General features: G+C 38.0%; 2 protein-coding genes across 2 annotated transcripts; both read left to right on the forward strand.

Moving 5' to 3' along the window:
• Positions 1–4,029: 4,029 nt before the first annotated feature.
• Positions 4,030–6,010, forward strand: LOC106388795 (nifU-like protein 1, chloroplastic). The gene is made up of 3 exons (XM_022699363.2): positions 4,030–4,490; positions 5,523–5,659; positions 5,743–6,010. The coding sequence occupies exons 1-3, from the start codon at positions 4,124–4,126 to the stop codon at positions 5,929–5,931; spliced, it is 693 nt and encodes a 230-aa protein (XP_022555084.2). The 5' UTR covers positions 4,030–4,123; the 3' UTR covers positions 5,932–6,010.
• Positions 6,011–6,916: 906 nt separating this feature from the next.
• On the forward strand, positions 6,917–7,360 carry LOC111198064 (UDP-D-xylose:L-fucose alpha-1,3-D-xylosyltransferase MGP4-like). The gene has a single exon (XM_022697598.1). The coding sequence runs from the start codon at positions 6,917–6,919 to the stop codon at positions 7,358–7,360; it is 444 nt and encodes a 147-aa protein (XP_022553319.1).
• Positions 7,361–14,962: the final 7,602 nt, after the last annotated feature.

Consider the following 14,962-nt stretch of genomic DNA (forward strand, 5'->3'; position numbering starts at 1 on the left):
GATTTTTTTTTCGAAATTGTTTTTGAACTTTTTTTCAAAATTTTTTTTTTTGAAAATCGAAAATTATGTTTAAAAGTATTTTTTTAAAAAAACATTTATATATTTTTAAGTAATTATTTATATATTTATTAGAATCCTAAATTTCACATTCCAAAAATTCAACCCCACCCCTCAACTCCAAACCCTAAGTCTAGATTAGTCAAATCCTAAAAATATAAGTGTCTTTTACCTTCATTAAAAGTGAAAGTAAAAGTTGTTAGTTTAAACATGAAAAGTAGTACTATGAATGTGGTATTTATGAGAATTTCCCTTTAAGATTTTGAAATATCTTACATTTCTTTTAAATATTTTATTTTACTTTGTTTACTATTATAAATATTAATAATATACTGATTACAAATAACATAATTTTATAAATAGTTTGTTGAAAGTATAGATACATTTACTATTCAAATGTATATTTTGTAAATCATCTATCAGATTCAGGTTGTAAATTAATCCAATTATTATTATTTTAGTTGAATTTTTTTAACTCATTCTTTATCTTTTATTTATTTATTTTTTGGATGACTAGAAGATTGTAGATTCAAAAATCTATACATCTCTTTATTACAATGTTTAAACCATGTTAATTCTCCTAATTAACGAAAATTGAACTCATGATCACTTAAACCTCTACTACGTAATCCAAATTTTACATCATATTAACTCACAAATACCTTTTTATCAGCGTAAAATCATTTTTTCAAAATATCAGATACAATTATATTTTTTATATTGATTCTCATATGAATGTCAGAGGTGAGTCAGGAGAATTAAATTCAACAAAGTTCAATAAAACAGGAAGAAATTTTGGATTATTTTTTCATTGTATTTTTAAAGTAGAATTTGTTTTAAAGTATAATTTACTAATAAAAATACAGATTATTATCTTAATCAATAATTTTATTAGAAAAAATTCATGAATAATACTAAATTATTATTATTATTATTTAAATGCTATTTTTTTAAAAGTTATAGCAACTAAAAATACTTTTATTTTAATTAGGAGTTTAGAACATCTCATTAAAAATGCTTTATAAAAAAATTAAAACCTTGCTGTCTCTTCCTAATGGAAAAGTCCCAGGACCAGATGGATACACGAAAGAGTTTTTTGTTGCTGTCTGGCCAATAGTTGGAAGAGATTTGGTCATTGCGATCCAATCTTTCTTTCATTTTTGGTTTCTGCCTACGGGGGTAAACTCAACTATCCTTGCTCTAATACCTAAGAAGACTCCAGCCCAAACCATGAAGGATTTCAGACCGATCGCGTGTGCAACCTGCTCTATAAGGTGATCTCAAAGTTACTGTCAAATAGACTGAAAAAGATTTTACCGTTGGCTATTGAACTGAACCAGTGCGCGTTTATAAAAGGGAGGTTGCTATTGGAAAATATTTGCCTTGCAAACGAGGTGGTAAAGGGGTATCATCTAAGCTCTACTACTGACCGTTCTACGATCAAATTTGACATCTCCAAGGCATTTGACACGGTGAAGTGGGGTTTCATCGTATCGGTACTACAGGCTATAGGCTTACCGGAGTTATTCATTCATTGGATTCATCTCTGTGTCTCTACAACATCTTTCTCAGTGGCTATAAACGGTGAACTTGAGGGCTTCTTCACCAGTGCCAGAGGAATCAGACAAGGTTTTTCTCTATCACCGTACCTCTATGTGATATTGAACAATGTTCTGTCTAGACTGTTGAATAAGGCGGCTGCGGATGGGGTATTTGGCTATCACGCTACATGCAAGACAGTGAGGCTGACGCATTTGAGCTTCGCTGACGATATCTTGGTCTTCACAGATGGGAAAAACTCATCTCTTGATGGAGTGCTCAGTGTAATGAATACGTTTGCACAAATGTCTGGATTACATATTAATGCATCAAAGTCCTCTATCTACTCCACAGGTCAGAACAAGCTTTTGTTGCAACAGAACGCTGAAGTTAAGGGTCTCACAGTAGGGACCTTGCCATTTCGTTATCTGGGTCTCCCACTAACGTCTAAGGCTTGGACTCGACTTGATTATGAGCCGCTTATAGACAGGATCCGCAATAAGCTTCTTGCTTGGTCCAATCGGTTTCTCTCCTTCGCAGGTAGACTTCAGCTGATCAAGTCAGTAATATCAAGTGTAGTCAACTTCTGGTGCACTGCTTTTATACTACCTAAAGCTTGTTTGCAAGAAATTGAGAGCCTTTGTAGGGCATTTCTTTGGTCAGGGTCGCCAAACATCCATCATAAGGCAAAAGTTGCTTGGGGAGATTTATGTTTACCTACGAGTGAGGGTGGTTTGGGCATAAGGAAGGTTCGGGAAACGTCCAAAGTATTTGCTCTGGGACTGGTGTGGAAGCTTTTTGCTTTGTCGGGCTCTCTTTGGGTGGCGTGAGTTCGTGTTGAGTTGTTGAAGAATGGTTCTTTCTGGGATGTTAAAGAGACTAACAAAGGGTTTTGGCTGTGGAAAAAATTACTCAAGCTGCGACCTCAAGCATCGGAGTTTATGAAATGTGAAGTGCAAAGCTGTACTGCAACGTATTTCTGGTTTGATGATTGGCTTGGGAATGGGCGGATAATAGATAAAACTGGAGAGTTGGGTATCACTTATCTTGGCATCCCACGCCAAGATTTAGTATCTGATGTTTGTATTGATGGGGAGTGGAGATTAAGAAGTCGTCGCAGGAGAGTATTTGGGCCTGTATATGAAGAGATTGAGAACGCAGGGAAACCAGTTGGGGGCACAGGAAGGGATATCATATTATGGAGACATAATGACAATGATTACAAGGATCACTTCTCTACTCTGAGAACATGGGATCAGATTCGAGTCAGGGAGCCGGCGGTTCCATGGTGTAATCTTGTCTGGTTTCCGTAAGGAGTTCCGAGACAGGCTTTCATTGTCTGGCTGGCCTTTAAAGATAGATTATCCACTGAGGTTCGTATGAGAAAGTGGGGTATCACACAAGGATGTATGTTCTGTGGGGGAACGGGAAGAGAGTAGGGATCATTTGTATTTCGCCTGCCTAGTTACTTTTACCATTTGGACCACGCTAACAGCCAATCTGTTAGGCTCCTTAGCCGATCCGGACTGGTCAGTCACAATGAGTTCCCTGGAACGACAACGCAGAAACAGTCTCGACGTTATACTGCTGAAGATGGTTTTCCACACTACGGTGTATATAACTTGGTTGGAGAGAAACTCTAGGAGGCATCAGGGTGTTTGGTTGCCAACGGAAGTACTAATCTGACGTATTGACAAAGCCATCAGGAACATAATTTGCTCTCTGAAGTATAGAGCCCCTCACAAGCTTGAAGGTCTGTTGCGTCACTGGTTTGAGGTGTATACGAGATGATACAAAGATTATCTAGATTTTACTTGCTTCTCTCTTTTCACTCAGATTTTGATCTAGATATAGAGTCAAATATCCATTTGTAAATGTCCATTCATTCTTTAATTAATTAATATAAAATTTAATCAAAAAATAAAAAAATAAAAATATACTGAATTAAAATATAATTATCTCAAAATAAAATATTTCATATCAAAATATTTGATCTTTCAAATATTTATAATCAAATATTAGTATTTTCTAGTTTTTTTTAAAGCAATTAGTATTTTTCTAGTTTTTTTTTTTTTTCTTTTGACGTCTAACGGCCATTCTATTACTCAAATTTGAGATGGTCTGGGTAACCAGACCGGAATAGAACAACCAATGAAAAGTAACTCCTTGTGAAAGGTCCTAGCAGTTTTAGCTAAAAAGTCAGACATCTGGTTGCGCGCTCGTGGCACATGAGTGATTTTGAATTCCGGGAAACAAAGAAAACCCATGTTGAGTGACACAACACAAAGAAAGGAAAAGTGTAAATGACACGTGTCTTCTCAAGCTAATGGACTGGGTCATAAGAAAAGTTGAACGGCCCATTAGCTGGATCCACCATTTTCGTTTCCAGATATGGTTCTTTCAAAAAAATGAAAGACCGTTTAAAATCAAGGGACCAAATCAGCAATTTTTATATTTATTTTTGTGGCCACAGAAACACAAAACCAATCAGAATCCCACCACGACGACGACGACGACGACGACGACGATGGCTTCTCTCGCGACTTCCATCGCCGGAACTGGAACCTCCAAGATCCTCGCCGTTTCGTCATCTTCTTCAAAGAGAATTGGGTTTCCTGTAATCTCCCATCCCAACTCGAGAGTCTTCTTCCTTTTCTCTAAAGCTGGGATCTTCTCCCGATCGGCGATACGTGCTTCGAACCAAGAGGAAGCCACGGTTTCACCTTTCAAATCCGTTGCATCATCACCGGGCCTCTACTCAGCTCAGACTTTCGATCTGACTCCTCAAAACGTCGACTTGGTCCTCGAAGATGTTAGGCCGTTCCTTATCTCTGATGGTGGGAACGTCGACGTTGTCTCTGTTGAAGACGGCGTCGTTTCTCTCAAACTCCAAGGTTGGTTTTTTTTTATGAGTTTCGGTTTGACAAGACTGCAACTTTCTTTGTATAAAGGTCGCTCGTCTGCGTAATGATCAGACCAGACTCTCTTGAACTCTAGATTCGGACAAGAGACAGGACAAAATTTGGTATAGCATTTGTCTTATTACTGGTCTTGCTATTAGTCTTTAGTTCTGCTGCATCTATCTCTCTTGTTTCTGTTAATTTACGGTTTATCAGTCTCACACTCTTTACAACAACAGCTTTAGGCAACAGTGGAACTAAAAATTTGCACTTGTCATGTGGGAGTGTAGTAACAGCAATGTTCAAGGCATAGTTAGGCGCTTTATATGAGATTTTTTGATTAGGCGGGCGTGTAGATGGATTTTTTTGAATGCTTAGACCGTCTTTTTTTTTAAAAAAATCGTTAAAAATTGGTTTCGTTTATTTCCGATTTATTTCTTAGTCGGGAGCCTAGGCGACTGTGTGTGTGTCTCTTCTACCTTTTTGCCCTTTTGTGTCTTTTGACAAGACTGGGACTATTTTTGTACAAAGGTTGCTCGTTATAAAGGGTTGTGTATAAAGGTTGCTGGTCTGCATGATGATCAAGCCAGACTCGAACTTTTGTGGGTCTTAGTTCTCCCTTGAACTTTAGTCTTTGAATCTCTTTACAGCTGTCATGTGGGAATGTAGCAACAGTAGTGATAATCATTTATGAAACCTTCACATCTAAAAATGTTTCTTTCATGGCATGGGTCATTCATAAATGTTTATAAGTTGCTCGTATAAAGGGTTCTGTGTAAAGGTTGCCTGCATATGTTCAGTAGACAGGATAAATGTTTGTGGCATCTGTCTTGTTGCTGTTCTAGCTATAGTCTTTGATTGTAGTAACAGAAGTGAGAATCATTTATGAATCTTTACATATAAACTGTTTCTTTCATGGTTTGGGTCTATACCTTTAGCTTTTCGCCCTTTTAGAGGTCAAAGAGAATTTCTTATAGAGCAATCATGTTTGCATGTTTGTAATTGGGCTTATGTTGTGTTTTACAGGAGCATGTACTAGCTGTCCGAGTTCTTCAACAACCATGACGATGGGAATCGAAAGGGTACTCAAGGAGAAGTTTGGAGATGCTTTGAAAGACATTCGACAAGTTTTCGATGAAGAAGTTAAGCATATAACCGTGGAGGTGAGTGAGGCTACCCTTTTAAGAAACTTTAGTATTGATTACTATTTTTGATGTCTTAAGAGATTGTTTTTTTCTTTTTGCAGGCAGTGAATGCTCATCTTGATATACTGAGACCAGCGATCAAGAACTACGGAGGAAGTGTGGACGTTTTATCAGTTGAAGGCGAAGACTGTGTTGTGAAGTACGTTGGACCAGAATCTATTGGAATGGGAATTAAAGCTGCGATTAAAGAAAAGTTCAAGGACATATCTAATGTTACCTTTACAAGCTAGACACTATATATATGTAATAAAACACAAAGTTGCTCTTTGTTTGAGCTTATTTTATTTTGTAATGTACACATCACTCGTAGTCTCCTAGAGCCATCTTGCAAGGTTGATCAAGAACGGTGTGTAGACAAAGTAGTATGTTGTTGTCCAAGTGATCAATCCCTTCACAAGAAAACAAAAAGAAACACTCTTTTACCTGGCCTCTGAAACTCCATCTTCGTACATTTCAGGACTTAGCTCTAAGAACAAAGAACAACACCAATGCTCTGTTTCATTCACCAACCATTACAGTGTTTATCACTTCAACTGTCCCAAATTTGATTTGTCCTTATACACAACAAAAGTGCTACTTAATGGTCTGATTCAGGCAGCTGACTTGTTGAATCCGTGACCTGTTTGGCTCATTTGGTTTAATTGGTCTTCTGAGAGTGGTTGCAGCCAGATATATCGCTTTATAAAAATGATGGACCTGTTTCGAAGATCAAAGCTCACATGCACAAATACACGTAAAAGCTACTACACTACTACTCAAAGCAGTGGATAGAATTTGCAAACAAATAAAAATTAGCAGAGAAAAATGAATTAATGCCTAATCAAGTTGACTTCTAATGAGCTTGATCGATATACGTAAAGATGTCACGAACTATATATTTTAAATTAAGACATAAATTATTACTATTTTTGTCTAGAGAATATGCATGGTAACATGATGAAATATATACGAGCAAAAACATATACCAGGTGTTGAATTTTAATTAGAATATGTAAATGCTATTCGGTCAAACTTGTTAAAGAGGCAAAGGTGAAATATATGTTATCTTAATTAATTTTCTACTTTAGTAAAAAAAGCATATGGTAGTTCCTTAATTTGGATTCCAAAAAAATAGTTAACGTATAGCTTTATGAGTTTGACTATTTTTCTTTGTTGTATATATTATTACCATGTTCCAATCCCATCACAAAGGAAACGTTCTTGTCTTCTTCTCCGATGGCACAGCACAAGAGTTTCTCTTCCTCTTCAGTCTCAAACCGTCCCATCTCTCTCTTAAATGGTCTCCTTCTCCTGGTTTCTCTCCTCCTTCTCCTCGGTGTGTTCTTACCCTGGGCAGGATCTCCCTTATTCCCGTTTCCAAACGTAAGCTCTTCTTCTTCTTCTTTGCCATCTAACTGGCGCGACTATTCCCTCTCTCAAGCGGCTGAGTTTGTCGCTAAGGACGGGACTGTGATCATCTGCGCCGTTAGCTATCCCTTCTTGCCTTTCCTCAACAACTGGTTGATTAGTGTCTCGAGGCAGAACCATCAAGACAAAGTCCTCGTGATCGCTGAAGATTACGCTACTCTCTACAAGGTTAACAAGAAGTGGCCTGGTCATGCCGTTCTCATTCCTCCAGCGTCGATTCTCAGACCGCACATAAGTTCGGTTCCCCGGTAATAGTTTCACCTTTAAGCTCCTGTTTTGTATGTGATGATCATCTCAAAGAAGCACTACAAGAAAACAGCAAGGATACTGAGGAAAACAATCGTCGGAATTTCGTCGGAATAACGTTATTCCGACGACATACCGACGAAACAAGTCCTCGGAATTTCTTCTTTCCTCGGAAATCCCTCGGAATTTTCCGACGGAATTCCGAGGAAACAAATTTCCGAGGAAATTCCGAGGATCACTAGTTTGTCGGAAATCTCCTCGAAATATACCGAGGGAGAACTTCGTCGGGATATTTCCTTGGAACTTCATCGATCGATGCGTTTTTGGACATATATACATCGATCGATCCGTTTATAAAAAAACGTTCGGAATATACCGAGGGACACCTTTCCTCGGAATATTCCGAGGAACATGTCCCTCGGTATATTCCGAGGAACATGTTCCTCGGTATATTCCGAGGAAAGGTGTCCCTCAGTATATTCTGAGGAAGATGTCCCTCGGTATATTCCGAACGTTTTTTTATAAACAGATCGATCGATGGATATATGTCCAAAAACGCATCGATCGATCGAGTAAAAAATATAATTAATTTCCTCGGAATGTAAAAAATATTTATTTTTTAAAAAAATAAAAATTTTGAAATTTAAATTTGAAAATATAAAATTAAAATTAAAATTGAAATCATATTAATTAATATTCAAAGTTTCACAAATAAAAATAAAACATTCCGAGTTTTTGGAAAAAAAAAAACTACGGGTCTGGCACGTCCGGGAACACCTCGTTCGGGTACATCCTCTGCATCATCTCCATCATTTGCTGGTTCAGCCTCCTCTGCGCCTCATAGCCCGCCTGTTGAGCCGCCATCTGGGTCTCCAACAAAGATATGCGATCATCCTTGTCCTTCAACTGAGCCGTAAGTACTTCTGGATCAACAAAGGGCGGTGGTGCAGAAGAAGGAGGAACCGACCGGGTGCGACGACCCAAACCGACCAAACGTCCCTTCTTCTTTAGAACCGACTGAATAGAAAATAGCCAAATTTACAAATTTAAACCAAAAAATAAATGAATTGAACTTAAAAAAAAAAGAACTTACGGATTCAACGATTTCGTTGATTCGAAACCGGGGCAAGTTGGTCGAAGCCGTCGAAGCGTCATCCTCGTTTGAAGCTGAGACACTTCGTCTACCACCTGAGTTTGGACCAGGTCGACCACGTCCCTCACAAGACCGTCATCAATCTGGCCGGTCTTCTTGTTGGTATACGCCCTCCTCATTAGGGCGAGATCATCAACCGGCTCGCCATCATTTTCTTCCGCCTTGAAAAAAAACATAAATTAAAGAAACATTAGAAATTAGAAGAAATGCACAATAAATTAAAATTCTGAAACTCAAATAATTGAAGAAAAAGCGGTTGAACTTACCATGCGATCTCCCAGAGTGGCAATAGATTGAGCACCCAAGTTATGCTTGTAGATGCCCTTCCCTTTACGGTCGCTCCTGCGGTTGGTGGAGTTGGTGGAAGAAGTTTCTTTCGTCTCTTCCTTATCCCAATGCGCACACAACTCCTTCCAGACCGTGTCGTTCATCGACTTTGGGACCTTTTAATAAAAAAAAAAAAATAGTTTAATAAATTAAAAAATTGTTTAATAAATTAAAAAATTGTTTAATAAATTAAATCGAACCTTATTGATTTTCCACTTCTTCTTCCACTGGTGGATCTGCTTCCCATAGTTGTCCATAACTTTATGGACGAAGTGGTGATAGATAAAGAGGGTCTCATCGGAATTCCAGTTGAACTCTTGCTGAAAAAAAAACACAATTAGTAGAAAATTTATATTAAAGATTAAAAATGTAAGTAAAAAATTAGAATACTTACCGCAAACTGACGAAACCACAGAACCTGCTTGTCGGTAGGGAAGTGAGTGAAAGTCGGATGTCCCCTGTCGAGGGCCGAGTACATCATACGGTTGATCCATGCACTGATCACGTTCCCGGATCGGTTGAACCTAATAAAAAGAACAAACGGTTAATAATGAATCCAAATTTAAAGAAAAAAAATGTTTAATTACCATGTTTGACCCCGTCCATGTGGATACGGAGTGAGATACGGAAGATGGTCACGACCGGGCTGTTGAACCAACTCCGCAACACTCATCACTCCCGGAGGACCCGGAGGAGCAGGAGCGGATGCAGCAGCGGGAGCGAGAGGAGCAGGAGCGGGTGCAGCAGAGGGAGATGTATGGTTGGAGCTGTGGGGCGAAGGGGAATCCTGAAAATGGCTGGAATCCCGAGACTGGCTCCCCGTACCACCACGACCACGACGCTGTCGAGGCCGGGTCTGATCATCATGAGACCTGTAAATTAAAAAAATATATTTAATAAATACAGAAATATATAAATTATTTTAAAAAAAAAAAAAATCCCAAATAATAGTTTTTAATCACAAAAAAAGATTTATAGATATTAAAAATATTTAATAAATATATAAAAATAGTTCTAATAAACAAAAAATAGTTTTAATAAATAAAAAATAGTTTAATAATTACAAAAAATAGTTTTAATAATATATATATATATATATATATTTTTAAATCCCAAATAATAGTTTTTAATCAGAAAAAAGTTTTATAGATATTAAAAATGTTTTGTAAAATCCAAAAAATAGAATTTATATACAGATTTTGTAACATCCAAAAAATTGAATTTATATACAAAAATCATTTTGTAAAATACAAAAATCGATTTTATATACAAAAATCGATTTTATAAATACAAAAAAAATAAAAAAATTATAAAAAAATTATAAAAAAATTCTAAATCAATTCAACAAAACAAATTATTCAACCAAATCACAATTCTAAACCTATTATACAACCAAATCACAATCCTAACCAATCACCCTAACAAAAATCTATCAAAACCACACAAAAACCTAACAAATAGAACCAAAGAGAGTGGGATAGGGTCCTTACATGATTTGTGTAAGAGAAGGGGGAGATCGCCGGAGATATCGTCGGATTTGAGGGGGAAATCGCCGGAGAGAAGAGAGGAGTCGCGCAGAGGAAGAAGAGAGAAATGGGGAAGAAGAAGTGGCTCGTGGTTATAAAACCTAGGGTCCGACGGATATTATCCGTCGGAATTCCGTCGGAATTCTAATTTCAATTTTCGCGAAATATTTGCCCGCTAAAATGAAAATATTCTGAGGATATTCCGACGGATAGTAAAATATCCGTCGGAATTTCCTCGGAATATTCCGAGGAAATACCGAGGAACTAGTGTTTGGGGTTTCAAAACATCAATTTTTTTTGCCGTATTTCATTTCTTATACAATTGTAATGCATACCATTGAGGATTCTTGGTATAAATGAGCATAAACCATGAAATAACAAATTTCAAAACTAATTGAAAGTATTCCCTTTACCGTTCATTAAAAGGTGTGTGTTTCTCTTATGTTGTGGGATTTCGTTCATACAGTCGGAAAAGTGTTAATTATACGGTAAGGAACAAATTTTGACTTCATAATGAACGTAAGACACTTAATAAGGGTTATATAGGTGTTATTCAAACCGCAAAACGTTGTTTTCGGTTTAAAAACCCTATTTCCTCGGAAAAGCCTCAGAATATTTCGAGGGAATTCCGAGGAAACCCTTTTCTTCCTCGGAATTCCGTCGGAATATTCCGAGGAACTAGTGTTTGGGGTTTCAATACGTCAATTTTTTTTATAAACGGATTGATCGATGTATATATATCCAAAAACGCATCGATCGATCACTAAGATGGACCAAAGCGTAACAATGTGATCGATCGATTAGATTATCCCACCGATCGATCGTGAATATCAAGTGTTCCTCGGAATTTCCTCGGAAAATCTCGTAAGTTTTTTTATAAACGGATCGATCGATGGATATATGTCCGAAAACGCATCGATCGATCACTAAGATGGACCAAAGCGTAACAATGTGATCGATCGATTAGATTATCCCACCGATAGATCGAGAATATCAAGTGTTCCTCGGAATTTCCTTGGAAAATCTCGTAAGTTTTTTTATAAACGGATCGATCGATGGATATATGTCCGAAAACGCATCGATCGATCACTAAGATGGACCAAAGCGTAACAATGTGATCGATCGATTAGATTACCCAATCGATCGATCGAGAATATCAAGTGTTCCTCGGAATTTCCTCGGAAAATTCCGAGGCTTTTCCGAGGAAAGAGGAAGTGTTCCTCGGAATTTCCTCGGTATTTCTTTAAAAAAAAAAAAAATCAATGGTAGTCTGTTTCCGAGTCATCATCACCAGATGAATCTGAGTCTGGATCTTGGTGAAACTCTCCAATCACTGGTTCATCCTCTACGTGAACGACGGCTTCCTCTCCGAAGTCGGTTAAATCGACTACAAGGCCAACTCCAGCTAAATCTTCTGCTGCACTTAAGTTGCCGGATGTGCTTGGTTGTAGTGGGTCTTCCAGCTCAGAACTTCCCTGAACTCGGTCTCTCGGGTTGAGTCTTGTAACAGTAACCCATAGATCATCTCTGTTCCTTACCCGGGGGTACTTGATATAACAAACCTGTAACATTTAGAAAATTATTTGTAAAATTATAAATTAATACATATGATGATGAATCATTTTGAATAATTAACATTTAATTACCTGATCGGCCTGAGAAGCAAGAATGAAAGGATCATAATATTGCAGCTTTCGCCTCGAATTTACTGATGTAACACCAAATGCATCTGTTCTCACACCTCGATCTGGAGTGTTGTCGTGCCAATCACAATAGAAAACAGTACAGCGCAATCCAACCATGCCCAAATACTTGATTTCCAAAATCTCATGTATGTGTCCGTAGTATACATCATCTCCTGATGCAGAACAAACGCCAGCATCATAAGTCGTACTCGAACGTCTCCTCTTCTGAGTTGTGAATGCATATCCTCAAGTACAAAATCTCGGATATGACTTCACAACAAAGTTTGGTCCAACGACCATCTCACGTATCCAATCGTCAAATGTTTCACCTCTGGCCAAACCAGCAGACACCTATTAATAGCACATATATATATGTTATATCAATAAATGTGAATTAGTATAAATATGTGATAAAATATATTTTAATTTGTTTAAAGCACTCACATAAGTAAACATCCATCCAGTAAATTCTCTCTGCTTCATTTCTTCTAGTTCGTCCTCTGTGGCGTATCTATACTCGAACCGCTTTTCTGCCATGAAAATCCTGTATATGATGACAATAATGTAATTAATTAAGATTTAAATTTCAACTTGTTAAAATAAAAATTTGTAAGCTAATTTATTTACCTCTCATATTGAAGAATGTCTTCGCAGTTGGTGAGCAAATATGTTTGCAAATGACTGCGCTCCTGCTCAGTAAGTCGACGGTCCTTTGGTTTTCCGCTAAGTCATCCAACGTCTGTGAAAATGTCTGGAACCGTAACATGATATGTTGCCCGTTCGCCTCTATCATCATGCCGAGCAAGTCTTCTGTTTTTGGTCTGAACTTCTGCTGGAAAGTAGTACTCGGCAAAGTTTGAAGTTTCTTCATTGATCATCTGTGCGACTATAGAACATTCCACCCTACTTAAATTTTTCACCATCTTCTCCAAATGGAACATATACCGCTCATACAGATACATCCATCTATAATGCACAGGACCACCAAGTTCCAATTCTCTTGCCAGGTGAATAACAAGATGCTCCATAACATCAAAAAATGAGGGAGGAAATATCTTCTCAAGGTTGCACTGAATCACGGCTATGTTAGTCTTCAAATTTTCAATACCTTCAAGAGTCACTGATCTCGTGCATAAATCGCGGAAGAAACCACTTAGCCCTGCAATTGCTTCATGAACATTTCGTGCTAATAGTTCCGTGAAGGCGAACGGAAGGAGGCGCTGCATCATTACATGGCAATCGTGGCTTTTCAAGCCAGTAAACTTTCTTTCCTTTCTGTCGATACAGTTACACAAATTTGATGCGTAACCATCTGAAAATTCCACATCGTTTGAAATCCAATCAAAGAACGCATCTTTTCCCTCTGCATCAAGTCGGTATATGGGAAAAGGAGCCCTACCATTCTCATCAACATGAAGTTCTGAACGAGCACATATATCGACTAAATCCAGTCTTGACTTCAAATTATCCTTTGTTTTACCTTGAACATTAAGGATCATGTTCATGAGATTGTCGAAAAAGTTCTTCTCAATATGCATGACATCTAAATTATGCCTTAGTAGATGATCCTCCCAGTATGGCAGATCCCAGAAAATACTTTTTTTGTGCCAGTTATGTAGTTCTCCAACAGCATCTACCGGAAAACGCTCATGTCCACCGACGTTTGGCGTCCTTTCTGCACCAAAATCTCTTAGTTGTATCTTCAAATCTTTCCCACAAATTTTCGGAGGTGGACTGTCAAACACCCTCTTGTTCTTCGTAAACAAGTTCCTACTCCTACGATATGGATGATCAGGTGGTAGAAATCTCCTGTGACAGTCAAACCAACACGTTTTCCTTCCGTGTTTTAGTTGGAAAGCATCAGTGTTATCTTGACAATATGGACATGATAGCCTTCCATGAGTTGTCCATCCAGACAACATACCATATGCTGGAAAATCACTTATTGTCCACATTAGTACTGCCCGCATTTGAAAGTTTTTTTTACACGAAACATCGTATGTTTCAGCACCTTGAGCCCATAGTTGTTGCAACTCATATATTAGTGGCTGAAGAAACACATCAAGTGATCTCTTAGGATACTCTGGTCCGGGAACGAGAATCGAGAGAAACAAAAACTCTCGTCGCAAGCACAAGTTTGGGGGTAGGTTGTATGGTGTAAGAATGACGGGCCATAGAGAATACTGTCTTCCACTCTTGCCAAACGGACTGAAACCATCAGTACATAATCCAAGGTAGACATTTCTTCTCTCATACGCAAAGTCGGGATACTTTGATTGGAAATGCTTCCACGCTTTTGCATCTGAAGGATGTCTGATCTCACCATCTGTTGAGTGCTCCGCATGCCATCTCATTGGTTGCGCTGTGCGTTCAGACAGATACAACCTCTGCAACCTTTCCGTCAAAGGTAAATACTACATCCTTTTATATGGCACTGGAACTCTTCCACTCGTATCTTTATAACGAGGATTTCCACAAAATTTGCATGTAACACGCTGTTCATCCGCCCTCCAATAAATCATGCAGTTGTCGCTGCATACATCTATTACCTGATACGATAAACCAAGACCAGCTACGAGTTTCTCAACCTCGTAGTATGAACCAGGAGCTACATTATCCTCGGGTAGAATACCTTTTACAAAATCAGCAATCGCATCCACACAGTCTTCAGCCAAATTATAATCTGTTTTAATGCCCATCAATCTTGTAGCAGATGATAAAGCTGAATGACCATCTCTGCAACCTTCGTACAATGGTTGCTTTCCAACATCCAACATATCATAAAATCTCCTAGCTTGTGCATTGGGTAAATCTTCCCCTCTAAAATGATCATTTACCATCTGCTCAGTACCTACACCATAATCTACATCCGTTCTAATTGGTTCTTCTAATCTAACCGCTGGTTGAGGTTCGCTAG

This window comes from Brassica napus, chromosome C3 (genome assembly GCF_020379485.1).
Source record: "Brassica napus cultivar Da-Ae chromosome C3, Da-Ae, whole genome shotgun sequence".
Taxonomy (NCBI): domain Eukaryota; kingdom Viridiplantae; phylum Streptophyta; class Magnoliopsida; order Brassicales; family Brassicaceae; genus Brassica; species Brassica napus.